At 40.7% G+C, this 19,143-nt stretch overlaps 1 protein-coding gene across 2 annotated transcripts in view; it reads right to left on the minus strand.

The window, feature by feature from the left end:
* The window catches only part of LOC132788525 (5-hydroxytryptamine receptor 2A), a 73,650-nt gene that overhangs the window by 44,318 nt on the left and 10,189 nt on the right, over positions 1–19,143 (minus strand). For both annotated transcript variants that reach the window (XM_060795985.1, XM_060795983.1), the window contains exons 2-3: positions 2,611–3,508; positions 1,643–2,350 (exon numbers count right to left, since the gene is read on the minus strand). In XM_060795985.1, the coding sequence (XP_060651968.1) occupies positions 1,643–2,350; positions 2,611–2,635 (733 nt within the window). In that variant the 5' untranslated portion in view covers positions 2,636–3,508. The remainder of the gene's footprint in view (positions 1–1,642; positions 2,351–2,610; positions 3,509–19,143) is intronic.

The following is a 19,143-nucleotide window of genomic DNA, read 5'->3' on the forward strand; positions in this document are numbered from 1 at the left end:
GCATGTCCATTCTATTCAAACAAACTGTTGTTATTGAAGCCCTGTGTGTCGTTGGACAGTTAACTATTTGTCGTGTTTGCTCTTTTAAAGTTGGCATTAAAACTCATTAGCATTTCCTTTTATTTATATGCTAAATGCTGGCACTCAAAAACAGAGAGCAAAGCAGCAGCATTCAACGCAAATGCAACCACTACGAAGCTCAAAAGTGAAGAAAAACGAAATGAAAATGGCAACAAAAATACAAAATGAAAAACGTGGAACGTGAAACGAGGGCAAAACAAAACTGAAAACAAAAACCAGCCAGCTCGAAAGCAGAGCGAAAAAAGCTAAATAAAATACACAACAACAACAACAGCGACAACAAAAACAAAATAAAAATAAACACAAATTAGATGAAAATCAAAATGAATACTAAATGAATGCAGAAAATAAGGCACGCATGTGAATGGTAACTGGCAGGCGGCGAGCAAAATGGCCAAATAGCAAATGGCGGCAGCTGCCATTAAACTGGGCCCCCGAAACGGCGGCAAAATGTAGCATACTTTTTTGGGCATTGCTTTTTCGCTTGAGCTTGGTTTTTATTTTCTGTTTAGCTCTTGACTTTTGCTTTGCTTTTCGTTGCGTTGCGTTGTGTTTAAATGTAACGCAACGAAATGAAATGAAATCTACTTAAATTAATGAAATCAATTTCAGTCGCTGCGCTCTTTTACTTTCGTGCTTCTGGTTTTATGCCAAATAAATGTTGCGCCGCAGTTTTACAATCTGGGGGGCCGTAAAGTTCTCATGGTAATTTTTTGAGCACAAAATTTGTTGGTTTCGCGTGGCTTGAAACTGTGATTGATTGATTGATTGTCTGTCAATTTTAATGCGGCGTGTCTTTGCATCGTTTTTTTCTATCTGTTTTGTTTTTTTTTTGTTTGCTGCTGCCTAGATGAATGCTGTGCCGAACGTCTTCTGTTTGCTATACGGATTTATGGCTAAATGCGTGTAATGAATGAAGCCAACAACAATGGCAATGGCATTGAGCTGCCTTATTAATAACAAGCCGTCGAGTGGCACTGCGACTGCCACTGCCCCTGATACAGCCGCCGTCGTCAATGCTGAGCTAAGTATAATAACAACAATAATAAATAATATAAAATGGTCCCAGCATCATAAATATCAGTTACGCGTATTTTATTATCTGCAACTCAACCGAAATGCTGAGTGGGCGCAAAATCGCCACCCAAACACAAATCCCCCAAACCAGATCCGCCTTCTTCTCATCAAACTGCGATGGCTGCTTTGGCTGCTTTGGCTGCTTTGGCTGCTGGTTGCTGGTTGCTGTCATTCGGTTTGCCTTATTGAATTGTTTGCCATATTCCCCAGCGAAATGGCGCGTCGGATTTGCTGGCACGCGCGTGCCTGAGACTGGCTTCTATGGAATTTATTGGCGTGGTAAAGGAGAGCGCGCGCAAATAATTATGTCTATGTTTAGGCTTTGGCTTTAGCTTTCGCTTTGACTGTCTCTCTTACTGTGGCTGTGGCTTTTGGCCTGTCTATCGCTCAACAACTGAAGCATCAGTCCCGTCAGTCCCGTCAGCGTTGCGTCGCGTCACCCTAATGAGCTTTCCATGTTCCGCATCCGTTGTGGACGACTTACCAATTATGGTGACGAGTATCATCAGGCCAAGCAGCACCGATGTGACCGCCATGCGTAGCAGCTGCGTGAAGTCATCTTCATCCACTTTGCTGTCCGTCACATTGACTGCCCCGCTGGCATTCATCAGCTGCCCGGTGCCATTGACCAAGTCACCAAAAATGCTCAAAGCCGTTTCATTTGCCTCCAGCAGCAGCGTATCGTTTAACAGCATGGCGCCAAGGCCAACTGCCACATTCGTGTAGTTATTGTCCGTCGTGGCAGCAGCAGCTGCAGCAGCCACAGAAACCCCATTACTGCCATCCACATCGATCAGTTCGATTGCCTTGCCGTTGCCACTGCTGCTGCTTGTGGCCAGCGCTCGATGGGCGGCCTTTGCTGTAATGCGTGCTGCTGCGGCAGCAACCGAGGCAGTTGCTGCTGCCGCCGCCAGCGCTGCTGTGGCAAGCGGTGAGCTTGCTGTTGTTGTTGACGTTGTGGTTGAAGCAACTGTCGAGGCGGCATTTATGCTCCGAAAGTCTGTATCGCCGCCGCCATCATTATAGTAATGATTGTTGTTGTTATCGTCGCCGGCAAAATCCTCGTCCTCATCATCGTTGCTGTTGTTGTTGCTATTGTTGTTGTCGTCATCATCTTTCGGCCGCTGCGGCTCGGCTATCAAATAGGCGTTGTCGTTCATGCTATTGGCTATGTATATGTAATCCAGCGCATCTGCAAAAGGCAAGCAGGTCGTGTATATAATATAAGGAATAAACTAGTTGCTGGCTGCCTTTGGCAATTTGTCAATTTCAATCAAGAACTGAGCAACTTCGAGTCTGTTTAATAAAATTAATTAATTTTGTAATTAAACAAAATTGTAATTTCAATACGAAATTTGTAATGATTAATTCAAGTTTATAATTTGCTTTGATAAAACTTTCATCTACAGTTGCAAGTCAATTTTGAAATTAAACTTTGTACTTTTTACTTACCATTAAAGTTAGTCTTTCTGTCCATTTTATTTGTCGTGTATTATTTTTGGTGTTCTTCAGTTTTTTTTTTTTGTTATTTTTGTTGGTGTACGAAGGGAAAGTAGCACGCTTAATTGCAGCCGCAGCGGAAATGAGGCGAGTGAGCGTAGACGGAAACGGAAGCGCGACTATGCGACTATGCAATGGCAATGGCAATGGCCTGGCTGAGGTTCAGTCTGAGGCGAGATGAAGCTACTCAGGCGGCGTCGTTGGCGTCGCTGGCGTCGGTACATGGTGACACGCACACACTCGCACATACACACACCGATATAGGCTGCCAGCCCAGGATGTATTCTCTTAACGAGCTTTTGAGTGTTTACACGAAGCGTCGTTTACAGTTTTCTTCTTTCGGCTTTCACTTTCTTTTTGCGACTTTGGGCTTAACTCTGATATGCGTGTGTGTGTTCGTGTGTTGCCATGTGTTGTTGTTGCTATTGTTGCTCTCTTCTTTGTTTTTTTGTTATTTTGTCTGGCAGTGTTGTTGTTCTGTTGTTGTGTTGATTGTTGTTGCTGCCAGCTGCCGGTTTTCGCCAACTGCCTTGTTCTTGTTGCCTGTTATTTTGTACTCCTTTTAAGCTCTTCCGTTTGTTCTCATGTGTTATGGCTCGTTTATGCGCTATTTTCATATCCTCAAAGTGAATTTCACATCCGCTGGCGGCGTTCTCATGCTCGTGGCTGGTGCTCCTCGTTGCTGCTTCTGCTGTTGATTTAGTACCCTCATATTGCTGTCGCTGTTGCTGTTGCTGTTGGTGTTACTGCTTCTGCCGTGTGTCGTGTCGTGACTGCGCGGGAGGCGTTGAGCGGTGGGGAAGACGCGGGGGGCCAATTGCCCCGCATTAAACCGCATTCATTTGCGCAGCTGCAATGAAAATTCAATTAGAATGCATAAATTTATTAACAAAACGCGCACACTAAATGCACAAATTCCACATTCCAACACACAAATTTCAAATTTCATAATTTCAATATTTGTACATTTTCAATTTGCTAGCGAGTTTATGGCGAAATAATTTCCTGAACTGAAGCATCGTCAACAAATTTATTGCATATATATATCAATTTCCTGCACATTGTGCGTAAAGTGTGTAAAGTGAATTTGAATTTGCCACACTTGCTCTTACTCTCGCCTTTGCACTCGCTCTCCCTAGCTTCGCGCTCGCTTGTTAAATAATTTAACGCAATTTTTGCAATTACACACAATCACTTTGCACGATAAATAAAAATGAAGACTGGCACGCAAGTTGTTTTCATTTCTTTTGTGCTGTAAAGCAGAGTCTCGCCTCTTGCGACACCACACCACATCGTGTGTGTGCGTGTGTGAGGCATATATCTGCCATATATACACACATACATATGTATATATGTAAGTGTGTGTGTGGCCGGATGCTTGCGTGCGTGCGACAGGCGCCATCGCTAGTGGCTTCTCTGTGCAGCAGCAAAATAAATTTAAAGCGCATAAAAAAAACGCACACCATACATTTGCTAGTAGAATGGAGCACGGCTAATAGTTACCCAGTAATAATATTGTAAAAAAAATCACAATGTTTAAAACAATGAAATCTAACTTGATATATTTATCATGAATTCAATATAAATAGCATAGAAAATCTTAATATACTAGCGTGTGTACGTGACTATCTGTTACCTTATAGCAATAATATTGTGGTAGGAACAATGTCTTTACATCCAAATGCAATTTACGCTTTCTCTGCTATTCTGACAATTCTCTACTCATATTAGTTATGCTTCCATTATAACTCTCATATCTCTTTTGAGACTCTGTATTACCGGATGGAATTAGTCTTGATTGAAGCTTTAAATAAATCTAAATTTTAACAATAAGAGCTTTTCATTTTATCATTTGACTACCACAATATTAATATAGTTGAAAGCATTAAAGATTATTTGCTACTATTAACAACTGCTGTATTTGCAGGGTATTCAAAGTAGAAGCCGACGTAGTAAAATGTCATCGCATGCCTTTTGTGTGCTTTGTAGCTGTAACTGTAACTATATATCGCATTTTGCCATATAGTATACATTGCGGCGCCATAAACGCGCTGTGAGAATGTTGAATGCGTAATGTTGGTATAAAATCGACAAAGAAATAAGTTTTCCACAAACACAAACACCACACACTGTAAAGGTGGCACTCGTAAAAGCTAGAGAGCGAGAGCTCTATAGATTTATATGATCATTACTGAATTGCTTGCCCATTGCTTAATTCTCAACTAAATAAATTATAGTGTTAAATAATTAAATTCTCTAAACACTTTTCCATTTTAAAGCTAAAGTATGCAGTTTTTAGTGTAGAATTCTAGTCGTAGCTTTAGTTTTGCTCTATAAATGTATATGATACAAACTGATATGTTCACCCATTGCTTAATTCTCAACTAAGCACTTTCCCTTCTTTTTCTTTAAAGCAAAAGTCTGCAGTTTTTCTGTACATGGAAATGTTGTGCTTTTGTTATTGGATTAGTCGTTGCTTTAGTCATGCCTTAGCCAAAATGTATGCACTGCTAATTACACTGCTCAAATGCTAAGTACAGCAGCAGCACAGCAGTTTGCATTGAGCTCATTAAGCGTTCGCATTTACTGTGCACACAACAACAACAGCAACAACTTGTCTTCCCCCTTTCGTTATCGCTCTCTTCATTTTAGTTTGCTGGCATTCATATGCAAGTAAGCTGACTTGATTGGCAATCGTGCATATACGTTGCTGAGTAGCTTGTCTATTATGCATCCTCCAGAACACTTTTTTGGGCTTTGAATTGTGCTGTGGCTGTGGATGCGAATTCACTTTGGACACGTGCAAAGGATCCCCAAAGTACAGCTGCACAGATTTCAATGATGTGCTTGGTGCACGTTTTCAGCAAAAGAACAAAAAAACAGCTGCAAGTTGCCAGCTGCTTAAATATGATGCTATAATTTTGCATCTTTAAATATTTACAGTCATTGCAAAAGGTCGATTCCAAGCACTCTGTGTGTGTGTGCTTTAACCTTCAAACAACAGGCAACACTGTATATTGTTTATGCTTGAGTAAAGCTTACATGTGTATGTGAAGTGTAAGCTTACGTGTGTGTGTGTGTACGCGAGCAGGTAACTAACATTTTCAAGTTCAAAGTCGATTTAATGCGGAAGTTTATGTCAGCCATGAGTGTTCAAGGCAGAGCAGTGGCTACACTTGCCTCCAGTTTCAAGGGGCAGGCATAAGTCCGGGAGGTCTAAAGAGAGAAGAGGTGGAGGAGGCGGTGGCGGTGGCCAAGGGCGGGCGGTGGACAGTTGCAATGTGCACAGCGCGCGCATTTGAAGTGCATTTGAGTGTGAAGACGACACATGTCGTTTAAATGCACACCTGTCTACGTGTCAGTCTGAGTGAATGTGTGAGTAAAAGTGTGAGTATGTTTGTGTGAGTGTGTGTGTGTGTGTGTGTGTATGTAGTAGTTTGTCAGCAATGCTGCCGAGTGCACTTGTTGCGGTTGGCTAGCAGAGAGCCACAGTCAGTGCAACTGCATATATAATGCATGAGTCTAGGCACAAACGAGTCTCTGTCTCTGTATTAGTGAGTGTTTATATTAGTGTGTGTGTGTACGTGTGTGCGGTTGAGCATGCATCTTTTTATAGTTAGCTTATCGCTTATTTATGTGGTTTGGCCTTTAAGCGTGCGAATGAATCAACTTTAGATTCACTTTGCCTGCAATTATAACTTTGACTATCAGCGTTTCACATAAGGTTTCTCTTTGATGTTATTTCCTGTGAATGAATTATTGTTATAAGTTACTACGCATAATTCACAATTCTAAGCTGAGGTCAAATGGCTTAAGCTTATCCAACACAATTGCGTATTGATTTTACATAAATAATATGATTTATTTTTTTAAAGAAGTTAATTTTAATTTTACATAAATAATATAATAAATTATATAATATAATTTATTGTGTTTCGAATATTTTTAGAAAGTTTCAGTTTTGTTGCTCATTTTTAGAAATTGTGTATATGCATATGTATATATCATATATTTATATAATATATTTTAAACGGTTTTAAAGAGAATAAAACAATTTAATTGTTTCTTCTTTAATGGATAAACTTAGAAAAATAACTTTTTCTGTATATACGTCGAAATATAATATTGTTTATATTGACTGATTAACTGAACTACATACAATTACTTGAGCCACCCTCGTTATATAGTTACACTCTATATGCAAGTTTGTTGTTTTGCTTTTTAAAGTGCATTTTGAAAATGTTTTGCGAAAACGAAGCGTTTTGTTTGCAATCTCAATGCCAGCTGTTGGCTCAATGCGCTTATTCTGCGGTTTTATGAGTGTGAATGCTTGTGAATGTGTGCGTGTGTGTGGTTGTGTGAGAGAGTGTGTGGAAATGAATGTAAGCGTGTTGGTGGAAGTGGGCCAAAGAAGCAAAGTATACTAAACTGAAATAAAATAAAATAAATTGCATGCATTTTTCATTCGACGCTCGATTTCATTCACAGGCGCTTAGGCAGGCACAAACACACACACACACACACATACACCAATGCACTCGCACACACACACTAATGGTGGAATACGAATACAGGGAAATGGGCAAAAGCAAAGGCAAACATGACCAGACATTTATCAGTTGTTCACATGCATTCAAAGATACTAATGTACATATTAGTTCAGCCCTGTAAGTGGCTGCCACACTCTTCCCGCTGCCGCTCCTTCAACCTCTCCACACCCACCGAACCCATGCTTCCTCAAGCAGCGCAACCGCATCGCCCACTCCTTCATTTCCCTTGCCCACCCTTTACATCCTATTCAGCCAATGTTTGTGCATCGAGGATGTGTGTGTATGTGTGTGCGTGCGTGTGTGATAGCTGGGTTCCTTTTTGTGCCATTTCCGCTTCATTTCATGCGCCATTTTTCTCTATCTTTGCACTCGAGTGTTTGCGCCTTGTTGCCATGTCCTGGCAAGGCCTTTCATTGGCCTGACTGACTGTTCTCCGTTGGCGCTGTCGTTGTTCTTCTTGTTGTTGTCATTCTGGTTTGCTGCTGCCTCTCTTGTGGTTGCAGCTGTTATGTGTATTCTTACAGCATCAGTTGGCATTGTGTTTTTGTTTTTGAATTTTTTGTATTTTTTGTATTTTTTTTTTTGCCAGCTTGCAATTGCTTTGCCAATCAGTCTACTGCAAATAATTTATAACTTTTGCGCCTGAGCCGGCAACCAGCCAACTTTACAGGCATTTCTCTTTCACTCTCTTTCTGTGTATGTGTGTTCTTAAGCTCATAAATATTACGCATACGCAACGTGCCACATAAGAAGTGCCATGCATTGCATTTGTAATTAGTTGGGCTTAGTTTATTTTCGTTTAGGTTTAGTGGTGTTTTAGGTTTCTATTGTGCCAAATAGATTGCATCTATTGTACCATTATTAAGGTCTCTGTCTAATTGCTCATTAATATTCGATTGCCTGTGGCTGCCCGTCAATTATTCAATAATAATCCAACAATCGAGTACTGTGTGACCACAAACAACAAATTATACATAGTGTAAATAAAAGCCGGAATCGCACTCTATTTAACTGTCTCTCTCAATCCCCCCATCCGTGTTTGCATGTATCGCTCAACCAGTCAGTCTTTCTGTCTCTCTCCTCCCTCCCTCTCACTCTGTCTCTCTCTCTCTCTCTCTTTCTCTATAGCTATTGATTGCATTGTAAAACAACGCAAATAAGAAAAGTGCTGCAAATATTTAAATGCCAGCTTATTTTACAATTGCAACGCGCGCGGACAAGAAACCAATAAAAATGCAATGCATTCAATGCTGACATTTTTACATATGGCAAAAAACTGTGGAAATGTTATTTTGGTTGTTATCGTTGTTGTTGCTGTTGTTGTTTGTAGCATGTGCAAAAATTCAATAACCCAAGTGCTTTGTGTTGCACAAATAAAACAAATGGCAACCATGCCAAGTATTAGCTGAAATTGTAATTCGATTAAAGTCCGACAATTTTCAAAAAATAAATAACAATTGTATTTTCATTTACAAAACGATTCAATTTTTTTTCTGCGGTCAAAGTCATCGAAGAAGCGTTTAAATAAAACAAAATCAAACTTTCATTGGTAAAACATAACAAAATCTATAATAAATTTATTTCACTTCAACATTTCAAGTGGCAATTTCAGCAAAGGAACAAAAAATTGTTAAATTTATGCGATGAAAATTCAATTAAACTTCTTTACAATTATAATAAATGTGTGTGTGCATGGGAAATTGTTGCCTTTTAATTACATTTCAGCTTCAGGAATCCACATAGAAATACACTGGGAGATCAGAGTGTGGTCTGGCGACTTCCATACGCATGTGTGCGAGTGTGTGTGTGTGTGTATACTTCTTGAATGCCATGCCACATGATAATAAATTTCCGCATGCAATATCCTGCATTTAAATAACACTTCCTGTGCCGTCTAGGCCAAGGCATCCGTCGTCCATACGTCAACGAGACACTGAAATGAATTTATTTTCCAGCAGTCTCTTTGTACGTCTCTCTTCCTCTCGAAGTCTGCCGTGGACGTTACTGTTCTGCTGAGTTGAGTTGAGTTGAGCTGCTCTCGTTCGCTCTGGGTTCGGTCGGTCAGTTCATTTCGCGTTGAATGGCGGGCGAACGCACTTTGCTTCATTACTTTGCCATGCCCTTACCGTAGTATACGGCTAAAGCAATGGTGGCATGCTTCTGTGTGTGCTCTTCAACCATTTGGCACTTCATCGCAGAGTGCGCCCAAAAGGCTGCTACGTTTATTTTTTGTTGCTCTTTGCTGCGTTACTGTTTTTGTTTTGCTTTCTTCCTTTTTTGGCGACCACACGCATAAGAAAAACATGGCTTAAGGTGGGCGGGGTGGTATAAGCAAGGAGCGGGGAGGCCACCATCTTTACCACACAATAAAAATTTATGAGCCGTGTGCGTGTGTAGCCCTTTTTGCCTGAAAGTCGCACAACATTTGTGCGAGGCGCGCATAAATTTTATATGCCGCATCTTGACATGCTTTTTGCAGAGCCTTTCTTCCCTACTCCTCGTCTTTGGAGTCTGCTTTGTTGTCATTCGCCGACGTGTTCCAGTCACCGAATGTCTCTCGCTATCCAGTGCTGCTCGTAGATAGCTGCAGGTAATGCAGCGCCGTAAATTTTTAGTAGTAGTTGTCGTTGTCGTTGCAGTTGTGTCGAGCTGCTGTACGGTGTCTCATCATGCATAATGCATAAACTTGAAAGGATACGCGAAGGCAGTTGCAGCACTTGCGAAACCGAGCGCGAGGCGTAGCCACTTTTGCAGCGCTCAATCAATTAGTCACAGGTCAAATGCGTGTGCAAAAACCTATACTCCATCACAATTTCGAGCAATTAATGCGCTCTTGAGGGCTTACCCTTGCCAAGAGCAGAGACAGAGACTCTCAGTCGTCTACCAACAACACACACACACAAAAAAAAATGAAATAAAAATATGATTTCATGCTCTTGCGCACAATTTAGTTACACAGGCACAAAGATTTCAAGATGTGTGTGCGGGTGTGTGTAAGGCCCATGTGTGCGCCGTGATTTCTTTCTCATGCAAATAAACGTGAGTTACAGACACGTGGAGACATGTGGAGTTCACAGTTCAAGGGAATGCGGGCAGCATGTAGCGGGGCGGCAAAGCCAAAAGCTGCCAGCCAGGCAGCCAGGCAGCCAGCCAGACAGTCGATCGATGTGAATGAATTTGAGGCTGCTTTTTAAATTGCCTGGCAACCTGCATTTGGCGTTTAGCTCCCGTTAAGTGCGGCGAGACGTGAACATTTTTCGGGTAAATCTGTTGTAATGACGTGACTGAAATTCATTCCACAACATCTCATCAGAATTAAGTAGGTGTGATTCAAATTATATTAATTTTAATAAGCTAACATATTGTAACTTATCAGCCACACTTCAGTTCGTTCTTTGAAAATGTCGCGTGCTTGGCTTAAAAGTAACGACAGCTAAATAGCGAGTAAATAAATATAACAGCGTTGAATTAAGTCGATACAGAGTAACGAGAAGTAAAGTGGATTTTTTTTTTTTAAATATATGTCAAAGAATAACAATAACGAGGAATGAAAGCGAAATTAAATGACGCTTCTAAGGAAGCGCTAAATGCTAAGCGCTAAATGCTAAGCTAGCTAAGGAAATGCTAAATTGCGAGTAAATAAATATAACAGCGTTGAATTAACTCTCTGCATAAAAACGGTAATCGGTATAAGATTTGATTCCATATTGAGGAGTGACAATAATGATATGTTAATGATATGTGACACTTTTATTTCATGGGGAATAAGTTTAGGTTTCAATTCTATATAAACGAGTGAGCGCCACAAGTTTAAGGTAAATTAACACTCCTATTAAATAAGCGTCGAGTAATCAGGTATTAGGTAATTAAGTATAACAGTTCTGAATACTTACTGCAGAACAACGAGAAGCGATGTTTTTGATAAGACAGGGTATAGACTATTATTGAAAAGGCATAAACTTCTAATACACAATTCAATAGTAGATAAAAAAGTAAGGAAATTTTGATATATTTAATGACAGCTTTAACTTAAATTGGTTAAGTTTATGGATGTCTGATAAAAGCAAGCAAGGTAGCGTAAAGAGTAGCGTTTTCCCTTTTTAACGATAAGACTAGATATTTGATATCTTGTTTTTTGATATCTCTAAAGGAAAGGCAAAGTAATAGTATATTCCAGCCACATCTCGAGTTATCACTCTTGGGTCAACCCTTGACGAACTCTTTATAGCCATGATGGACCTTCAACTTTTTAGCTGCAGGCTGACGCTTTGATTAAAAATTTATTAATATTTAACTTTCTGCACGCATTGACAGCAACAACATCAACATCAACAACAACAAAAACAAGAGCAACAACATCAACAACAACACGAGCGACATCAACAGCGACGACAATGAAAGCAATGTCCAACTAGCAGCTACTTTGCATAATTGCAAAAATAATCGGGCCGAAAAGCGTCGTCGGGACTTAAATGAAGTTGTTAATATTAATGAGGAAATTTTTCCAGCATGGCACAGCCGTTGCAATGTTTGGTTTTAATATTGTTATTAATCAGCTTTTAATGTATTTAATTAAGTTTTGCTCTCACTCTTCCTTCGGTGTGTCTGGTGTGTGTGTGTGGGTGTTGCGTTGCAAATATGTTGAAAATTTAATCAACATGCTTTTGCCAAGTTCGAGTGCCCTCAGGCCTCACAACTCGATTGGGCCAGGCTAATAATCATTATTGCAAATACTCTCAGCAATCCACAAGATTTAGCAATAAGTAGTAGGGGCAGAGGAAGGGCAGCGAGTAGGGGAGCAACAGACCCATAGGGCTTGTTACTGGGTCGCCGAGTGAATATTATTACCATGGCATCCAACTTTTATCGACATTTAAAGCAGAAGCAGCAAAAAACTTTTGCAGCAACCAAAAAGTTGTCCAAAAGTAAAAAAAGAGAGAGCACAAAACTTTTTCTTCAGTTTTTTTTTTATATCAAAATTTTTTGTTTGTTTTTTTGCGTTGTAGAATCTTTTCATTTTTTTCAATTTGTTTATGGGCAAGTTGAACGAATGGACAAGCGTTGCTGTACATGGCTGACACTAACATATTAGGGTGTTGTTCGAGCAGCTGCAGCAAGTGGCAAGTGGCAGGCGACAAGCGACACAATTGGCAAGTCGCAGGCAAGCAGCTGTCCAATGTTCGATCATGTCCACCACTTGTCATACTGAGTGTCCGCTCATTTGTCTGCGCCTTTGCAAATTTGCACTTTATTTACGCAAGCATTCTCAGTGTCTTCTCCCTCGATGCTTTGTCTCCCGTTACGCATTCAATTTTTCATCTTTATGCGACGCTAACGCTTTCGAATGGCCGCCGGGCAGCGGCATAAACGGTGCGAGAGAAAGAGAATGAGAGAGTGAGAGAGAGCCTCCCGTATCCGGCTGGCGTTTATCTTTTGATTTGTGTTTAGCTTCACTTGCTCCATCTGCTGCTGTTGGTCTTCGCTTTTTGCTCAAGTGTTTACAAGTGATTTGCTGTGTTGCTTGTTATGCTTTTGAGCGCAGTTTGAAATTTCTCTGTTTTGTTTCGTTCTCTCGGCTTCATTTTTTTTTTTGCCTTGTCGGTGTCTCGGTAAAAGTTTCGGCAACAGGAAAACCCAAATGACTCGAGTGAGCTGTGCTTCCGGCTGTTTTGTAGCTTGTTAGCTTTGAACATGCCAATTGAAAATTCGGCTGTTGCCTCCTCTTGGTCCGAGTTCGAGGTGACAATTCGCCAAGAGGCGAAATTTCAGCTACTCATTTGCATTCGATTTAAATTGAAAATTTGCGACCGGAAACTGTTAAATGCACGTATCAATTGCCAAAATGACAACGTTAAAGAGCTTCAAGAACTATGTGTTTGTACGCTTAACATAGATATATATCTATATGTTTGAGTGTGTTAGAACGTGGTTGGGCAACCATCCAAATCGTCAAGCTGCCAAGCTGCGCAAACTGTGCACAATTCTTGTCTAAAAATCGATGAGATGACGACGCTGATGGTGACAAAAATTAAAGGCAATCTCCAAGCAAGGAGTGAGGCACTCCTTCACATACTGCTCATCGAGTATCACAGCTGGAGATGCGGCTCAATCTGTGTCGCATTTTATAGGAGCACACGAACGAACCGTGTCGCCGTCTGCTTTTACTCTATTTTATTTTCGCTTTATTTACTTAATGTGCGCACTCGAGTTGACGACATCGCTGGCAGCCATATCTGGCGCCTGATGCTCGTAAAATGAAACTTGCAGCCAGTGAAATTAGTTGTTGCAGCCTTACCTCTCCTCCTACTATGTATTTCCTGTAGCAGCGCGTTGGCGTGTTTGGGCCAATTTTTTGGCCTAGTCACCTAGTGTCAGGCTGTCAGACTGTCAGTCTTTTCAGATCTTTAGACAGTCAGCGAATTCACCGAGCTACGCTTTGTGGTTACTCGCTATTAAATGAAATTGACTTGTGCTTTGGCCTTGCAATTGAAGCTTTACCTCTTGCGAGCTGGGGTATATTAAATTTGAGATAAATTCGCAGATATCAAAACGAGCTAGCGTATAATCTTTTTATAAATTCAATTTGGCTGCATAGCGGTCTTAAGACTGAGCTAAAAATCAAATTTCGTAGCATGCAAAAGGAGTGTAGAAAAATGCTGAAAACAGCTAAGAGAACAATATACTTGTTTGTATATTTTGTATAACCTAATAGTAGCTTTTAAGATCTTAAATAAATATCTTTGAAGTTTGCTACGCAAGTGTATTTGCTTAGTCGTTTCGTTTCGTTCTATTTGATTTCTATTTGTTGTAAGTTGCAGCTCTTACTGGCTGCTTTTAGCTGTAGTAAAAGTTTATGAACAACAACGCTGCAATTGTCGTTTTACAGCCATTGCCAAAGCAAAGCCTTGAAGTTTTAAGAGTGGCCATTGTATGTGAGTGGAATGCGAAATGTGGAATTGCGCAAATGTTCAGCATACAACTACTATACTATATATGTACGTATGTAGTGTGTGTACATGAGTATGCAAATCAATCGACAGTGAACAAGCATGAACTGCATCAGTCTGTGTCTGCGCTCAAGTTCAAGGAAATCACACATACACACTCGAAAAATAATCATAGATGTGAGTGGCTGTGCTCTTAAATATTCCACTGCTCTATAAAAAGTACAGAAACTAACCAGATTGAATAAAAATTCTAATCTAGTATATGACGAGTATCAAATGCAGCGCACTTTGAGTGAGAACAGCCCTCGTCTTGGGCCGCACGGAGGTGTGTATATAATATGAATTGCATATACAAACAGCCAGTGAAGCCATAACAAATGAAAAGCAAACTTGTGGCTTGACATTGATGAATGCACGATGAGATTTATGCTACGCTTCCTCTCTGTCGCTTGCTGGCTGTTTGACTGCGTATACGTAATATACGTAGTGTACAATATATATGAATGTATATAAAGTGAAAATGTGTATAGATATATACTATACGTAGCTGAACGTTGTCTATGAGCTGTCACTCATTCGCTCACTCTCTCCTTCGCTTACTCGCCCAGAAGGGCTCACTGTCTGGCTGGAATAAATGTTAAGTATACGCATAATAGGCCCCACACTACGCCGCGCGCTGTTGCTGTTGCTGCTGCTGCTGCTGCTATTGCCTGTTGTGTCTGCCTCTCGTTAGACTCTGGTGTGTGCTGTGTGTGTATTTTGCTCATTTACGCACTTTAAGTCGCTGGCTTAACACACGTGTCTGCGCCATAGTGTGCGCTGCAGTGTTTACCTGCCCGTCAGCGATATGGAGGGGAGAGACCGAAAAGCAAAGCAAAACAAAAGTAGAGCAGACACAACACTCATACGCCACGTTGGCCCCAGTCACAGGCACAGTCAGCATCCCCCAACAGGGTCGTCATTTTTATATCTCTCTTTCGACACGGGCATAAAGACGGGCATCATTGGCTAGTTAGCTTGATTGTTGTTGGCAATATAACTAGCTCTATTGACTACGACTCTATTACTTGGTGAATTGATCTGTTAATTGGGATTCTGCATTTTATTTGAATGTTGTTTAGGTTTGCTTTAAATAAATATAAAATACAACGCTTTGTGTTATACTTCCATGTGCTCTAAACAAATAAAATGGCAAGTGAAGCTGCTACTTCAATGCACGCTTCATTTCTCTGTTTTGGCATGAGGGCATCTCGACTGTCGACTAGTTGCATTGTGCGCACTTGGCTTCGGCGTTTTTATTGTTTTGTCTGCTGTGCACACGGGTAAAAGTCGCTTTCTCTGTTTTAATTGTTTGTTTATTTGCTCGTTGGGGCCAAGGACCAACAGCCCTGGGCAGCGACGGACTACAGTTCGTCCCTGCAGCTGGTGGCCTTTTCGACTGGGCGTCTTCTTGGCTTTTTGCGTGCTTTTTTGCCATTTGGCAAACATTTGCATAGCTTACAATTAGTGACCCACTGGCCACGGTACACTGCACGGCACAGAACGGCACTGACTGCGTTGGAAACATTTACTGTTTATTGTCTTTAGTGACTCTAACTGTTGCTTGAGCACTCGACTGTTTTAATCATATTATTTTTGGACTGCACTCCACAGCTGAATGTCAAATGTCAAAGTTTGACCCTGATCTTGGCAGGATAGCCATTTTTGTAGTATAAATGCCAAGTTAGTTTGCCATGACATTTATTGTGTGATGGAATTCCGTTCAGATCTCTAAGTTGAAAGTTCTAGCTGAGCATAGTTTATGCGCAGTACAAAATTTGTGCTTAAGTCAGTTGCTACCTGGTGCTGCCAGTGCAATTAATGCTGTAGAAGTAATTATATGCATTACCGAAGCACATGTCGAGCAAAAACGGGGGAGTGAAAGCACAGAAAAAATTAATTAAAATGCAATTAAAGTGGCTGCTGGTACAGCATAAAGTACTCCTCAAGTCCTCCCCCCAAAACGACCACATGCACTTTAACTTATTTCTTTTAATGGTTTATTTTATGAAAACGGCAGCCTTAAGTGCTAGTCGGTAAAGCGGAGGGTGCGGGGGAGAAGAAACGAGCAAAATTACGCGGTAAAGTACCACTTGGCGTTGCGTATACGCAGCGTGTGCATAAGCTCTTCTCGCTTCAGCTTCCAGCTGGAATGTATGTTAACGAAAATTGCATCGTTTATTTGCATTAACTATGCCATACTCTTCACTCTCCCCTGTCCCACCTCTTCATCACTGTCTTGCAGAGTGCACTTTGCCTAATTGATTGTGCTTGGCAAGCGCTGTGGCAGTGACTGGTCAGCAGATTTCTTTCTTTAATTGCAGCTGCCAAATCCAACACAGCATAGATACGCCACAATGTACCTACACACAAGTACAATCACACTCTCGCCCACACACACAGACATACCTGAAATACGCAGACAGTAAAAAAAAGGGTTTCTGTTCATCGAAGTCGCCAAGAGCAACGTGCGTTGACTTTGTCGCACACAAATATCCAGTTACAGATGAGAAAAGACTCTCGACTTGGACCCCAGCCCAAAAAAGGCATTTCTCTCTCCCCTACTTCTGTGGGTGTGCTGTGGTACTGTGCTGTGATGCGTCATCAGCCTTTGGCATTGTGTTGCCTTTGTGCTATTATTAAAATGCTGCTGCTTTATTTTCTGTGTGTGTTTCTTTTATTTTTTTATGCAAACATGTCTTATGTCTTCATTGCGAGTACACTTACTTTCCACACACACAACATGTGCGCGTATTTTGCGAATTTGTCTTTTTTTAGCCTTTACTCTGGGGAAATTTTCGAGGCTGAATCGGGGTGCTGTACTTGATTATGAGCCATTGTTGCTCTTGTTTTTCTTGTTCTTGGTGTTATGGATTATGCGACCATTGGGAGCAACTTTTTTGCCATGTTGTGCATTTCATTTGATTATGCAATGGTGATAATGGTGACGATGAAACTTTAAAGCCCACTCTCAACCAGTCATGTGACAACAGAAGCGAATTAAATGTAATTAAAAGCATTTTTGGCATTTGCTGGAATTTCGGCAAATATTTAAACACTTGAAATTCGACAATGACAGCGACAACGACAACGACGCGGGCGACATTTCAACATTTCAGCATTTCGACATTTTGGAATTTGTTTTGCACCTCCATAACATGCATATGTGTGTGTGTGTGTGTGTATATGTGCGTGCTCTCATGTGTGTGCGCCCCCATGGGCCATAAAACGCAATAATAAGGCACATGAAGCATATTTTACACATGTCTTTGTCGCATTTATCACAATCAGCAAACGGGCTGCTGACTGCTGGCATGCCACGCCCCCGCCTCCCACAGGACTTGCTCAAGTAAGTCTTCCGCCATTCGCATCATCTTTTGCCTACCTACGAAATACTTAAGCAAACACGTCGCATTCAGGGCAACTTTTATTGCATTTATTGTGAGTTACTCGCAAAAAGCGAGAGGCGCGCGCACACACACACACACACACACACATTTTTTCGCCAATTGTTTGCAAAAGTGCTTGCCACGCAGCAGCCACGCGTTGTCGGCGCCATCTCCCGCACTTATTGTGTTCCCTAATGTGGCAAAGTTTTTAATAACTTGGCCTTTTTCATGCACAGGTGAATAATAAACATGTTGACAGCCATAATGTGCTTAGAGGCAGAAACAGAAGCCGCGTTGCCGTTGCCATTGCCGTTGCTGGGCATGGGGCAACACATGTTGACACGTGGTATGTCTTGAGGCACAAATATGCTAAGAGTGGCAGCTGGTCGTGGGCCATGTCAATAATCAAGTGCCAGCTTGCTTAGAACTAAATACATTCGCATACTGCAGGTAATTACATTATTAACTTTACGATCTGAATGCTAATGCCAAAACAACATTGGTGACAGCAATACGAATCATGTGTGATTATCAAGTGCTTATTCATATTCATAGCAGCAGCACTTAATGCTGCCCAAGCTACTCACATTTCCTATTCCGAAATCAAGTAGATTTCTGTGCGAGATATTTCTAGTATAATTGATGCAACTTAAACACTGCTACAGCAAAACAAGTAAGAAAGCTAAAGTCGAATGTGCTCGTCTGTCAGATACTTGCCACACCTTCTCAATAAAAGTAAAATAGTATCATCCTTAAAATATACCATCTTAATATACCCAAAAATAGTCGAGTATGCTTCAGTGTGAGAAACCCGCTACACATTTTTAATAAAAGTAAAACAGTTCGCTATTATTCTTAATACCATACTAATAGACTGAAAATCAGTAAAATATGGCGATTGTATATAGCGAAATACTATTATTATTAAAATACACCATATTAATACACCGAAAAAATTCTAAAATATTTTGAATTCTACATTTGGAATATCGATATACTAAAATTACATTAAAAATAAACTCCAGACGCATTTTTCCCATATAAAGTTGTTTCTTAAATAACTTCTATATTTTTGTATCTTCTCAACCAAATGGTCAGAAATCATAAAGACTATATTTATGATTAACGCTGATCAATAATATATACGTATATATATATATATATATATATATATGTTACATTATGAGGTCGGAGTTGCCTCCTTTTGTCTGTTACAAAGAGTTATAAAACCCTTTTCCTTTCGGAAATTATTGACAACAGTTTTAAGCATTGTCGATTTACGGAGCACAAAATGTGCAGCACAATTTACAAAACAGATTTCCAATCTCAATTTCTCTCTCTTTCCCACTCTCTCTATCTCTTGGTCTCTTGCGAATTGAATGAATTCTATGGACATTGCTCATACGCAATGTGTGACAGCCTTGCAATTGCAATTTGCCGTGAGCTGACTAAAACGGAAATGCAACCTGAAAATGGTAAAATCTGTGCGCACTCTGCATGCTGTTGTGTGTGTGTATGTGTGTGTCGAGTGAAGCTGTCTTTGTGACGCTTCGCCACCAG

This window comes from Drosophila nasuta, chromosome 3, assembly GCF_023558535.2.
Source record: "Drosophila nasuta strain 15112-1781.00 chromosome 3, ASM2355853v1, whole genome shotgun sequence".
NCBI lineage: Eukaryota > Metazoa > Arthropoda > Insecta > Diptera > Drosophilidae > Drosophila > Drosophila nasuta.